The 14,345-nt window shown below is 43.2% G+C and overlaps 1 protein-coding gene across 6 annotated transcripts in view; it reads left to right on the top strand.

Annotated features, from left to right (window-relative positions):
• The window catches only part of FILIP1 (filamin A interacting protein 1), a 99,921-nt gene that overhangs the window by 76,906 nt on the left and 8,670 nt on the right, over nucleotides 1–14,345 (top strand). For 4 of the 6 annotated variants that reach the window (XM_079298976.1, XM_079298977.1, XM_079298975.1 and 1 more), the window contains one exon: nucleotides 5,687–8,492. In XM_079298976.1, the coding sequence (XP_079155102.1) occupies nucleotides 5,687–8,492 (2,806 nt within the window). Of the gene's footprint in view, nucleotides 1–365; nucleotides 434–465; nucleotides 486–5,686; nucleotides 8,493–14,345 lie in introns of those variants that run through there. The other 2 variants (XM_079298978.1, XM_079298979.1) reach the window with 2 other exon arrangements.

Here is a 14,345-nt window from a genome sequence, read left to right as displayed (position 1 = left end):
GTAAGAGTATTCTTTTTTTTTTTTTTTTTTAATTGCATTTTTAATTCGGGCGCCGCTAATTGCAGCGTACATGCGCAATCCGCCGGTTCGGCGGGCGCACCGGGCCCCGGCGCAGCGCGGGCGGGACGGAGCGCGGCCGGAGCGGATGCGCGGCGGGGCCGGGATGCGCGGCGGGGCCGGGATGCGCGGCGGGGCCGGGATGCTCGGCGGGGCCGCTGCGGGCCGGCTGCACGGAGCAGCACGGCGCTGAGGGGCCGGGCCGGCCCCGGGCTGCTGTAGCTCTGGGCTGCAGCCTTGGAAGGTGCACCCGGTGCGGCTGTGCTGTCCGGCTTCCCCTCCCGAGCGGCGCACCGAGGGTCAGGATAGCCGCAGCCCGGAGACAGGTTTGGCAATGCTCATCTCTGCTGAACGCTGCTTCGCCCTCAGATACTCTGTGCCTGCTTTCTGTGCATCCCCTTTCTCCTCCTCTAACCTCCGGGTTTAATGTGGGTGATGCTGTTTTGTAATCTGAAAGGATGTCGGTCGGGTTTTGTTCTTAGAGATCTTTGGTGTTTTTCTCACGCGAACAGTGTGCTGGAAAGGTGGGGGGACACTGAATCTAGTAAGTGTTCTTACTCCAAAATACTATCTTTAGTCACAGTTCAGTTGGAGTAAGACATTTTCAACACAAATGAACTATTTCAGCAAACTGGATTTTAAGTTTTACAAAGGTTAGAAACAGAAGATAAACTCTTACAGATCACAAGCAATGTGTCCTCCTTAGGAAGAAAACATTTATTTCAGTATATTTTGGAAACTATAATATAGTTTAGAAGTAGCAAGAATATTCATTTGCTTGTTATATACTTTGATACAGTCACTTTCCAAAAGTTAATTCAGCAATGAAGAACATTCATGTTTTTACACTTTGAGTTTGTATGTTAGGTAGCCACAAAAAAATTGTCTGTAGGTTTACTAGAACCAATGATTTTTTTTAACAAGCTTGTATTTGTTTTCAGAGTTGACCCTGTGATAAACTGAACAAGAAGTTGTCAAGTTCTGTAGTAAGGTCATTCAAACATTTTTATCATTCCTTACCTTTAAAATGTAATGGATAAAAAGGAGAAAGTAACACAGATGTTCTTTATTCTTTTTCTTGCCATGGGATCTGATCTCGTTTACATATTTCTTCCCCCAGCTGAGATAAATATATGGGAAGTAGTGAAGCTGAAAGTGTGACTTAATTGACTAATTTAAGTCTTAGGTCTGATTGTTTTGTTTATTAGAGAGCCTGATCATATTTTGGCTCTCTTTGTCTTTGGCTGAAGTGGTAAATACTCAGAACTAGCAAAATTCAGCCTTTTGAGTATCTCAGCCTGGCCCCAAGCATGGAAGCACTGGGAAATAGTCCTGACATGTGGAGAATTTCCCAGTGGCTGTAGAAATAATCTTCAACATCAGCTGTTGTACATTAAACAGGGAGAGAAAAAGGGAATTCCTTTATTGAGTTAAATCACCTCTTGCTGGTTTTCATTGTCCTGGGATTACAGACTCTCACATCACTTAATGGGCAGCAGCTTTCTGGCTACCACTAGGAAGTTGTCCAGTCTCTCTAACTCTGCATGTACAGTAGCAAACTTTGGGTTTGAAGTTGCAAGATGAGTTTGTGATGACATTTGTTTTCCCAGTGGAAATTCCCTTGGGATTGGTGTGTGAGTGGCACAGAAATGCTGTTGGCCCCTCAGGAGGAAGCAGCCTTCATCAGCCCTCAGTCACCTGATCCTTAGAGTGACCAAGTCCTCATTAATGTATTTGCCTTAACCCCCTCTTAAGGGCCATCCGCGAATTGGGATAGAAGTCATTACACCCCATGGCAACAGACTTTTTGGAATATAAATGGCAAAATAAGGTACTACAGGAGTGGTAAAACTCATGGCTTTGTGCTAGAGCACCAATGAGAAACTCTGTAGATCTCCAGGCTGTGTATGAGCTCAATTAACAAGGTGTTCTAGAGACCTTATCTACTTGCCTCCTTTCCATCCTCTTTGTTGTAACTGCTCTTCCTCCTGCTGCCAGTTTTGTTAGCAGGAGAAACAGCTCTCCACTTCTCCAGATTGCCCTTCGCATTAGCCCCTCCTCTGAATGCTTAATTAAACACTGGGAGACACCTTGGGAAGCTTGGCTCTGTTTGCAGAGCAGGGGATTAAAACAGGCCAACACAGCTGAAATATGGTGCTGAAATGTTGACGTGTATGCAAATCTTGGCAGCAGCTTATAGTCTTTCAGGGCATCCTCTGGCTTGCCCTGCTTTCCCAGGATTTCCCTGTATAGGTGAGTGCCCAATTTTATGATAGAGAAGGAAAAGGTTGTTGGAGTACCTGTGATGTTTTCTCATCTTGATGGAAGTTCAAACAGAAAAGGAGATATACACACACTGGTATAATTTTCAGAAAATGTTTTGGGGGCTATTTGCTTTTGCACGCTTTGTTTTAAACACCTGGAAGTGAATTTTTTTTGAGGGGAGCCATGACCAAAGAAATTAAGCCACATTTCTGGAGGGATAGCAGTTGTAGCTATCAGCATCCCACTGCCCTTCTGTTGATCAGTTCACATCTTGGAGGAGAGAAGGGGAAACACAAAGACTGTGAAGTGAAAACACGACATGCAGGGACTGGGCTGGTGGGTATCAGATTGTTGGATTGTCAGTGTTTTGGCTGTATCAATGTTTTATTATTACAGGTTTTGTTTTGTTTTGATTTTGATCCTGAATCAAGCAGGTGCTTTCAGCCTCTTGACAGTCCAGAATGCAGTTGCTCTGGCTAACACGTTGAAGACCAGGTGCTGGGAGTCTGAAGGGCTTTTAGTGTTGCATAGGAGCCCATGTAGCTCTGTTACTTAGCAAACATTAGCAGCAGCACTCAGATGAGAAGCCTGATAGCAGCAAATGTGCTGTGAGGGTCAAGAGGGGACAACCTCACCTTGCAGTCCTGCTGAAATTCCAGTTTAACCACTGAGGTATGAAAGCTGTACAAAGCTCGAAAAGCGGGAGAAAGCTTAAACTCAGCTTTTTTAGTGCCTAGAAGTAACACTGAAAAGGTGTAGATTTTTAAATTACTTTGGCAATTAACACATATTTGTGTGCTGCATTCCCATCACTCCTCCACAGAACCAGATACTAGAAGCAGTTCTTGTAGACATGAAAAATAGAAGCATTATCAAGTATTTTCTCTGAAAATTGGTTTGTCATATCTAAGACATGTAGTTTCTCTGTGCTAAAGCTGAGGTTACAATGAAATGCTGAATGTTGTTTTATTTTCCTGGAGGAGCTGAGCTGGTTGTTCCTTACTGCTGGCACTCCTGCAAGGCTGTGACAGGGCTAACACACCTTCTTCTCTTGCTCAGCCTCATGACTGGCATTTTTTTGTCTTAGTTTAACAAGTATTTGCAGGTTTTTTCAGTGGCTTTCTTGGCAGTATTCCCCAGTAGACTCTTGGACCTGGAGCCATGTGTGGCCAGTGCATTATTCTGTACTCAGCTTAGCAGCCTGGCTGCTGTGTACTGCCAGGAGCAACTGCTGGGTGAAAACCACATATGCAGGCCTGGGAATTACAAATCATAGACAGTTTTCTAAGCATCTCTAGGCTTTTGGGTGCCAAGATTTTTTTTTTTTTTTAAGCCGTCTTCTGGGGTTTTTTGGTTTATATGTGTCACCTTAAAATTTTCCTGTGGGACAAGGGAGCCTGGAAACATTCTCCTATGTTTGTCACTTTGGAAGATCAGTCATTTAGAGCACGACCAGGTTTGGCTATGCTGTTCTGTCATGGCAAACAGTATTTTTGTGGAAGGGTATATATACTATTCCTTTAAAAATGTAGCCTGGGGGAGATGAGGAAGAGTTCTTGGCTGAAATATTTGCATGAAGCAGTGTGATAGAGCAGTCAGGGAATATATTGCATGCTAATAAAGTTCCTTCTTCAGTGTGAAAAGTGCATGCTTTGTGAGTGACAGTGGGTCTTTTTTTAACCTTTTGACATTCTAACTTGACCAATAATGAGGCATCCACCAGCATGCCTTTTCAGTCCTTTCCAAAGAGCTGCCACAACTAAAGAGACGGTTTTTTTGAGAATAATCTGTGACCCAGCAAGGTTGGCTGCAATGTTTGTTTGTTTTTTTCTCTACCACTGGTTCCTACTATTCTCTTACTCCCACATCCTATCGAGTCTTGTTTTCAAATGCATTCTTCAGCCTTCTCCTTCCCTACCTACTGCATCCTGTGTTCTGCTTTCTGACTTCCTTCTCTTTTCTTATAGCTTTTCATTCCAGTTCCTTTTGGTTCTGGTCCCCCAGGAACAAGGAGTGAAACATTAACGTTGCTGAGTAGGGAGTTAATCTGGCTCTTGCTGGGAGTGTAGAGTTCAGGGCTCTGGGAGGCATCCTTTGTGTGTGACATTGTGCCCCGGGGCCCTTGGCACCACTTCATTGCTGGAGTGGCAGAGAGAAATGTGTATCTGTGCTTCACTTGCTATCATCTACAATCCAGCATGTAAGATAAAAATATTCATAAAAATTGATCTTTGCCAAGATATGGATGTTCCAGTTACTGCAAGTTAATTACCAGGCATTAATTTCTCTGCTGTTACCACCTGGAAGTGCATCTCACTTATAAAAAGGAAGCTGAAAAGCTTCAGACTTAGGGTAGCCAAAGCAAGTGGATTTGAATTATCTCGTGTCTTGATAGAGGATATGGGAACTGTAGGTGCTGTGACAGCTGTTTGGAAAATATATTATTTCACAGTAAATTCAGTGTGCATACCTGTGTCTTTCTAAGTGAGACTGCTGCTTTTACAGTCAGGCTCTTAGATTGGTCAGGGGTACATCCCTGTGTTATCTGTACCTCTTTGTCAATTGAGGATCACCATAAGTAAGATGTATGTCTTTATTATCTTTCTGAGGAGACACCTAATTTGGATATATGGTGAGCTTTTATATTTTTTTGAAAATACAGCTTTAGAGACCATACAGAGAAGAGCATTTTCCAGATGAGATCAGACCACTGGTCTGATCCTTGTGGTTCACAACATCTACTAAATAGAAATGTAGAGGAAGAAACCTTTTAGCATAAGTCACTGTGCTGGAAAATTTATCTTCCTGCTAATGTCATATGCCTGTAATGCCCAGATGGTTATCAGTTGTGTGCTACTGTAATCCTCTGTCCTGCTGGTTTATTTGTAACCAGGATTGGTCTGTTTATGTGTGGCTGCATATGGCAATTAGTTTAAATGTTTTACCTTATTTTACACATTTTTTCTGTATGCAAGACATAAAGAGGAATCCACCTTGTAAAACAAATTTGGTGTAAATGGATTAGTGAGTAGATAATACCTGTCCTGTTGGCATATTATATACTTTTACCAACAACATCCTAACAGAGAAATAAATGCGAAGAAATTTAAACCTGATGTATTTGTTATCTATACACATATAAAATTTTACTGTGTTTGAGATTTCTAGATGATTCATTTAACTTTTGTAATTCAAAATACTTAGTTTGGGAGTATAACTGTAGTAGGTAGTTATTTCTTGAGACCTAGCATTAATAAAAAAAAAAAAGGCTAAAACAAAGGTGATTTTAGAAATAGAGAGATACACACAGAGACATATATAAATATATATACTAGTCTAACATATCTCTTCTGACTTGTTTCAGGTTGAAGAAACTTCTTGAGCAAGAGAAGATCTATCAAGCCCGGAAGGAGAAGGAGCATACAAAGAGAATCAATAAACTAAGAGAAGAACTAGTCAAGCTCAAATCATTTGCACTCATGCTGGTGGATGAAAGACAAATGCATATTGAACAACTTGGTCAACAAAGCCAGAAAATACAGGATTTAACCCAAAAACTAAAGGAAGAAGAAGAAAAGCTTAAAATTATTAGTGCAAAAGCAAAAGAAGATGGACAAAAACTGATGAAATTAGAGGCAGAACTTGAACACAAAACATCATCATTTTGTCAAGAACATGAGGAGATGACTGCTAAACTGGCTAATCAAGAGTCACATAATAGACAGCTAAGGCTCAAGCTAGTGGGGCTGACTCGCAGAATAGAGGAGCTAGAAGAAACTAACAAAAATCTTCAAAAAGCTGAGGAGGAACTTCAAGAATTAAGAGATAAAATAGCAAAAGGGGAATGTGGGAACTCTAGCTTAATGGCAGAAGTGGAAAACCTCCGCAAGCGTGTGCTTGAAATGGAGGGGAAAGATGAGGAGATCACAAAAACTGAATCCCAGTGCAAAGAGCTGAAAAATAAACTGCAAGAGGAAGAGCATCATAGCAAAGAGTTGAAACTTGAAGTGGAAAAACTGCAGAAAAGAATGACAGAATTAGAGAAGCTGGAAGAGGCTTTCAGTAAAAGTAAGTCAGAATGTACTCAGCTACACTTAAACTTGGAGAAAGAAAAAAATATGACTAAGGATTTGATAAATGAGTTGGAAGTGGTGAAGACTCGAGTGAAGGACCTTGAGACATCTGAAAGCAAGTTGGAAAAGGCTGAAATAAGCTTAAAAGATGATCTTACAAAGCTGAAGTCATTTACTGTGATGTTGGTTGATGAGCGAAAAAATATGATGGAAAAAATAAAACAGGAGGAAAAAAAGGTTGAGGGCCTAAACAAGAATTTTAAAGTTGAACAAGGGAAAGTTATGGATGTAACAGAGAAATTGATAGAAGAAAGTAAGAAATTTTTGAAACTGAAATCTGAAATGGAGGAAAAAGTATCTAGTTTGACAAAGGAAAGGGATGTGTTAATTGGCAGACTGAGAAGTGAAGAAGAGAAATCATCAGAATTAAGCTGTAGAGTTGACCTGTTAAAGAAAAGAATTGATGGTATGGAGGAAGTAGAAAGAGAAATTACAAGAGGTCGAACTAGGAAAGGAGCAGAGCATGGTTGTCATGAGGACAACAAGATTAAGGAGCTAACCATTGAAATAGAAAGATTGAAAAAACGTCTCAAACAACTGGAAGTGGTTGAAGGAGATTTGATGAAGACTGAAGATGAGTATGATCAGCTAGAGCAGAAATTTAGGACAGAGCAGGATAAAGCTAATTTTCTTTCTCAACAGTTGGAGGAGATGAAACTCCAGATTGCCAAAACGAAAGCAATAGAAAAAGGTGAAGTAGTGAGCCAGGAGGCAGAGCTGAGGCACAGGTTTCGTCTGGAAGAGGCCAAAAGCAGAGACTTGAAAGCAGAAGTTCAAGCACTGAAGGAAAAAATCCACGAGCTCATGAACAAAGAAGACCAGCTTTCTCAGCTTCAGGTTGATTATTCAGTTCTACAGCAAAGATTTATGGAAGAGGAAAACAAAAACAAGAGCATGGGGCAGGAAGTTTTGAACCTGACCAGAGAGCTGGAGCTCTCTAAGCGTTACAGCCGCGCCCTGAGGCCCAGCATGAACGGGAGGAGAATGGTTGATGTTCCCGTCACATCCACCGGCGTGCAGACAGATGCTCTCAGCAATGAAGCAGCAGAAGAAGAAACTCCAGCAGTGTTCATAAGGAAATCTTTCCAGGAGGAGAATCATATCATGAGCAATCTACGACAGGTGGGTCTGAAAAAACCCGTGGAGCGTTCTTCAGTGCTTGAGAGATATCCTCCAGCGGCAAATGAGCTTGCTATGAGGAAATCCTGGATCCCATGGATGAAAAAGAGGGAAGCTGGGGCTCAGACAACTCCTGATAAAGGAGCCCGAACCCACAGTAGTCCGGCACATCCCGGGGAGGTTGTCCTTTCACCAAAGCAGGGTCAGCCTCTTCATATTCGGGTGACACCAGACCATGAGAACAGTACAGCAACTTTGGAGATAACCAGTCCATCCGCCGAGGAATTTTTTTCAAGTACAACTGTCATTCCTACTTTGGGAAATCAGAAGCCACGAATAACCATCATTCCCTCTCCAAATGTCATGCCACAAAAAGGCAAAGGCAGTGAAAGTCCCAGGGGCGCAGACCGTTCCATGTCTCCAGTCACTATAACAACATTCTCCAGGGAGAAGTCCCCAGAGGGAGGGAGAGCCCCCTTCGCTGACAGACCCGCGTCGCCAATCCAGATCATGACGGTGTCGACATCTGCGGCGCCGGCAGAAATCTCCGTCTCCCCGCAGTCACAAGACATGACCATGGGAAGGGCTGTCTTCAAGGTCACGCCGGAAAAGCAAACCGTCCCGACTCCCATCCGCAAGTACAACGCCAATGCCAACATTATCACCACGGAAGACAACAAAATCCACATCCACCTGGGGTCCCAGTTCAAGCGCTCGGCCAGCGGCGCCCCTGAGGGCGCGAGCCCCGTGATAACAGTGCGGCCGGTGAACGTGGCGGCAGAGAAGGAGGTGGTGACCGGCACTGTCCTTCGGTCTCCTCGGAACAGCCTGTCCCCGCGACCTGCAGCCAGCAAGGTGACGAGTACGATCACCATCACGCCTGTCACAACATCTTCCACTCGAGGAACACAGTCAGTGGTGAGCAGTGCGGAATCATGGCAGGGAGGAGGACAAACCGCGGCTTGGGTTTGGGATACCAGCAGGGAAAATGGGAGGGGTGAGGAGAAACTCTTGGCTTCTCTGCATTTCTTCCAGGCTCAAGCCTAATCATAAATGTGCCCAATGCATATATTTTTGTGCCAGTGCTGGATGCTGGTATACTTTTGGTATTATCTCCTAAAGCAGTTAACTTCCAGAGGATGTACCTTCAAAGTTATTTTCATAATGGCAGCCCAGTAAAATTATGAGTAAGAGACAGAGGGACAAAGAATGATGGGGATGAATGAGCAGGAAAATGTTTGGGTTTTTTTTGATGAGTGCAATTCCTGAATTTTGAAAATACACTTCATGTTTTTTTGCCCAGCTGGCAGGTCTTTAGACTGTAATTATGCAGGCTGCCGTTTCTTTGATATAATCCCATGATCCCCATATAATTCAGTTAGTATCTGCTATATTACTGAACTTCAAAGGAATAAATAAGCAGTCGTGTTATCATTGCTTCCAAGCCTCTTCAGCCAGTGAATAGAAGAGCTCTTTCTGTTCCTCTGAACTTCTCTAAGTGCTGTATTACAATAGAGTTTCCTGTAGCACATTTTTCTTTGCTTTCTCTTTGGGCTTCTGTGGTGGAACCCCAGCTTGTTTTTCACACTGAAAGACTTCTCACCTCTGTTTCTAACCATAGTGGGCAGTATTTATTGATAGTCCTCTCTGTTTATTATTGAGCATACATTTTTATTGCTTTAGTTGGAAATAGCCTGGGAAAGAAGAATTTAACCAAAACAGAAAACCAGCAGTACTATATTAGTCCAAAAACTTTCTTAGCTAGACAGTCTGCAACAGATGCTTAGGGGAAGATTTTCAGTGGGTAAATGCACAGCAACGTTTCCCTCAGCATCTGTTCCCAGCTTTTGGCAATAGGTGGGTATTTCTCTCTGAACCAGAGCCTGTATCCACATCTTTGTCTCTAATAGACCATGGCAGAGTTTTCTTCTATTTATTCTTTTAATTGCTTTTTGAACTCATTTACACTGTTATTTCCACAACATCAGGGGGCAGTGAATTCAGTTGTGGGCTTTGGGAAAAGCTTTTTTGTTTGATACCTTTTAAACAATACCTTCATTGGTTACAGCCTTTATATTGTATCTTGAGAATTACTGAATAGTCATCCCCTGCTCATTTGTCCATGCTGCTCCGGAGTCAGCAGAGCCCTGCAACACGCCTCATCAGCCACCTCTTCCCAAGCTGAAATGTCAAAGTGTAGTTAGATACACTTTCACACTTTTGGAGAGAAGCTGCCAGTGCCATTTAAGGCTTCTGAATTAAGAAAACTTGCATTCATACGGTAGACACTTTTTTATACAGTGTTTCCCTACATATTAGAGGCAACTGTTCCTTTTTTAAAGTCTTGAATTAATTTACAAACCCTTTTGTCTCTCAGAAGCCTGAAAAATTGTTTTTTAAAAACTTTTCTTTTTAACTAAATGTCTGTCTCTACTGTGATGATGCAGTGAACCATGGCAAACAAAACTTATTTTGTTTTGTTTTTTTTTTTTTTTCCTGGCTAAAAACTGGCTTCTTTCTTCACTTTATCCTCCGTGATCTGGAATTTAAGGAAAATAGTTCAGCCATAAGATTTACTTTATCTTATGATTCCCTTTATTTTTTAATGTCCCTAGTCAGCTGAGTAGGCAACTTTGAAAAAGCTCAAATGTGTCTTTTCCTCTCCAGCCTCTTGGGGGAAAAAAAAAAAGTGTATTCACCATCTGTTTTGCAAATGACAACTTTACAAACACACTTCACTGCCCCTAGTCAGAAAACCCAAGCTGTGATCATTTACTCAGTAACCCTAGATGAAACCAACAGATACAATTTTGAGGGTTTAAGTTAATACAATCAAACAAGAACTGATACACAGCTGCTTTCTTAGCTCACTGGCTTTAATTTTTGTCTTAACTCTCCTCACACAAGATGCTTTGTACAGTGTATTAATGCCTTTTCTATGGCAGCCTATGGATTTGGATAGTTTCCATAGAAACAGAAAAAATTGTGTTTAGTCCTCTTTAGCTTAATTAGAGTCAAACTCACTCCCAGGAAAATACTTGAACTATCCTAGCAGACCTAGGATATGATTTTTTTATTGCAAATGGACCACAGAGACCAGTGGATATGGAGACCAAAATGAGCCTGTTTGTTAATCTTCCCTTAGCAGGTTGGCCCAAATTTCTGTTCCCAGGACAGTTCATATAGTGTGCAAAAAAAATCCCACAGAATAAACCGAAGTATTCTTTGTGAAAAAAACCCCAAAACAGTGGTGCCTACATCCTGTTTGATTCAGGTCTTATATTTGATTGTAGGATTGCTGGTGAATGTGGCTATTCTTTGCCTACCAGAATGGGTGTCAGTCCTGTAATCACTTAATGCCTGTGCTCCCCACCTCCTGCAGGCCTGGCACTGAGTGCCAGCTGTTTATGCTGCCAGGGAGCACAGTGCCTCCAGTGCCACTGAGATCTGCAGGGGGCACAGGGAATCCTCTGAATGTGGCAGCAGAGCCAGCCCTGTGGTACAGCACCAGCCGTGATGCCGAGTATCCTGTGACCAGGGCAGGAGCTGCTGGGTGCCAGGGCCAAAGGGATGAGTGCTTGTGCAGCTGTAGGGCCACTTGCAGTTGGGCAGCACTTAGTTTGAGAGTGACATCTAAATGTAGCTCTGTGTAGGTGTCCCCTGTGTGCTCTGAGGTGCTGCTGGGGGTGCAGGGGGCAGAGGTGTTGTGGTGCTGGCTGTGTGCCTGTGCAAGTGAGACGTGTGAGGCTGGGAGGGATAACACAGCTGTGCCTTTGAGCAGTGGCAGCTGAGGGACACCTCAGGTGGCAGGAGACACCTCAGTGTGGGCAGCTGAGTCAGTCTGCAGTCATCAGTGCCCATGGCAGCCCTGAGGCTTGTGTGCTGGCTCCGCTGGGGGATGATCCAGCTGGGACAGGGCTGGCTTCTGTGTGAGCTGAATTGCCCACTGGCTCTGCTGACTGTATTGACTAGATCTCAACTTAATCCTTTCAGGATTAAGTTACCTAAACATATTTTATTCTAGCACCATTTTCAGTGCTGTCAAGTAGTCTGTCTACCTTCCAGCTGCTTTATCAGAAGTTTTGGGTCTCCTTAGGTCATCTGTCTTGTCTATCAGCCCTGTGTACATTGCTTGAGAAACCCAGGGAATTTCAAATTGCTCAAGGTGTCTGTTGGTCACTGAACTGAACCATTTCTGTCCAGGGCAAGCTGGGGCCTGATCTGACTGAGAACAAATCCTGAAAAAGCACTTTTGTAATGAAAATATTCCAGAAGCCAGTGTGTGCATGAAAGCATTATCTTTGTGTGTCAATAAAATGCACCCAAGCAGGATTTGTTACAAACTACTCAAACATGCTACATGTTCTGTATGTTCACTTTGCTTTTTTTTCCTTTAACGGGACTGCCCAACCTTACTGCAACTTGGCAGGTTAATACACCTGTGTGTGCAGTGAGAGCTGATTCTGACTGCACCATGGCAGCTGCATGTGTTCATCTCACTGTCAGTAATGCCTTGTGTAACCTCACTGGGACCCTGTTCCAGCACCTGTCTTCCCTTGCCAGCTCAGATCCAGCCTGCATCATCCAGTGTCCAGAAGGGGCCACATCTCAGGCACTCCATTCCAGCTGAGCAAGGGCTGGTTTCTGGTTGGAGCCACATTCCTGGATCAGCCAGTAGACAGCAGCCTATAGACAAGCAGGGCTGGAAGGAATGGAAGAAAGGATGGGGAGACAGCAGTTGTGTGGGTTCTTGCCACGGGTGCTGCAGATGCAGACTGGCTGTGTTCTCTGCTTGCTGCCCCTTCCCCCACCAAGGGGAAGTGGCTGGGGAGGCACCTTTGTGCCATCTCACTTGGCAAACACAAAATGCTTTTGCAGCTGCCTGGGAAGCAGGCATTAGCTTCCATGTGATCAACAGTTAGTATGCTGGAATGAAGGCAACTAAGAAATTTAAAGCAAGTTAGAGTTCTTTTCAAAGTGCTTTTGAGTGATTTAGGCTTGAAATGAGTAACTTGAAAGTGCCCAAATCCTTAGTTAATAATTTACATGTGAATAAAGCTGAAGAAATGCCTGAGATTCCAGCTACTCCATTTGATTGCCTCATGTTTACACACTGTGGAACTCTTTCAGGGAGTACAAGATGTTTGTCATTTGGGTTCCCTGGGATGTTGACATATTTTCCAAGGCTGATGGAATGCATTTGCATGTTTTGCCCTACAGAATTGTATAGGCCTAACTTGTTTTGACATCTACATGTGAGTTCCATATTAGCCTTTAGACTGCTATTGTAAATGTTGCTTTTAGTTATTGAAAATGGCTTCCTTCCTGTCAGGCAGACAGCATTCAAGTTTTCCAATTGTGATTTTTTTTTGAGCGTACACATGGGGTTTTGAACTGTTCTTAGAAGATTAAGGAATGGTTTTCCTTGACATGCTCAGGATGCAGACAGAAAGCTCTGATGCCACTGGCTGAAAAACATTTATGGAGCTTTTTTAAATAAATGTACAAATGCATGTTGCAGCTGACATGAACCTCCAATCCATCTATTTCAGGAGTTTAGTTTTATTTTGCTTGTATGTCACAAGTTGCAGAGTTTAGTCTTTTAGCAGGTGTGTCTAGCTACAATTCCAGGATCTTGGGAGAATTGTTTTCTCTTGTGAGATGAAAGTCTTTATCTATACTCTGAACAGAAATGTCAGTCACATATGAAATTCAGCCGTGACAGTGAAGTTGTCACCATTATCATTTGTGTCTGTATTGCACACTGCAGAAGATTAAGCACATTTTCCTTTCAGAATTGTCATGTTTGTAAGTGTTTTCTTTAAGCCATCATTCATATGGGTTGACCTTGAAGAGTATGTGCATCGTTATCTGGCCAAGAGAGACAGAAAATAGCAGTTGGCCCTTTTGAGATTTTTTATCCTATCCAGGTAGTCCTTGTGCATTCACATGGTGAGATTTGGTTGCTTAAGCTATGTGCTGATTGCAGATTCAAAGCTTTGGCCTGGTCTCCAGCTGGGGCTCCAGAAGGACACAGTGTTGGGTCTGCCAGCCCCAAGCCAACCCCTTAGGCTGTTCTTTGTTTGTTTAATTCTGAAGTAGTCAAACTTGGGGATAAGTGTTCTTGCTAGGCTGTTGTCCAGGGCACAAGGCTGGCAGAGATGGTCAAATGACCATGTCACGCTGTCTTGAGGTATCCTTGGAAATCTGGGTTAGCAGCTTCACCCTCACCAGAGTTTCTCAGGTTGGGATTAGGGCGTGGAGGGGGAGAGCCCTTGAGCCCTTTCCCACATCCCTCCTGCCACAGGCACAGGAAAACAGAATACGAATCTTTATCTCTTTCTCTCCCAGCCCCCTGCTCTGCCCAGTGCAGAAATAAGTAACCCCAGCCAGGAGTTCAGCATACTTTGGGAAGTAAAATTCAATTTTATTTATAATGCTGAGTGATGATACCCCTAAAATTTGGCAGTTACCCTGGGTTCATCATTAGCCTCACCTGACTATGCTGTTCTGAGGGCCTGTGCTAGTGTCTGTATAAGATGCTAATATTGTGCCTGTCTTGACAGCCAAGCCAAGGTTGTAGTAGCCTCCAAGGACATCCTGCACTGTGTCATGCTGCAGAATGGGAGATTTGCACAAATTCCCACCCTTATGACATATTGATTCAAAACAATGGACCTAAGCTCTGAGAAACTCATTTGATCCTAACTGTGTCTTTGGCCCTACTCTAGCAATATGTGCCACAGCAGGATTTCAAGTGTGAATATTACT

The sequence above is a fragment of the Erithacus rubecula genome (genome assembly GCF_903797595.1).
Source record: "Erithacus rubecula genome assembly, chromosome: 2".
NCBI lineage: Eukaryota > Metazoa > Chordata > Aves > Passeriformes > Muscicapidae > Erithacus > Erithacus rubecula.
The sequence above is the reverse complement of the archived record's forward strand: the minus strand, read 5'-3'. Positions and strand labels throughout refer to the sequence as shown.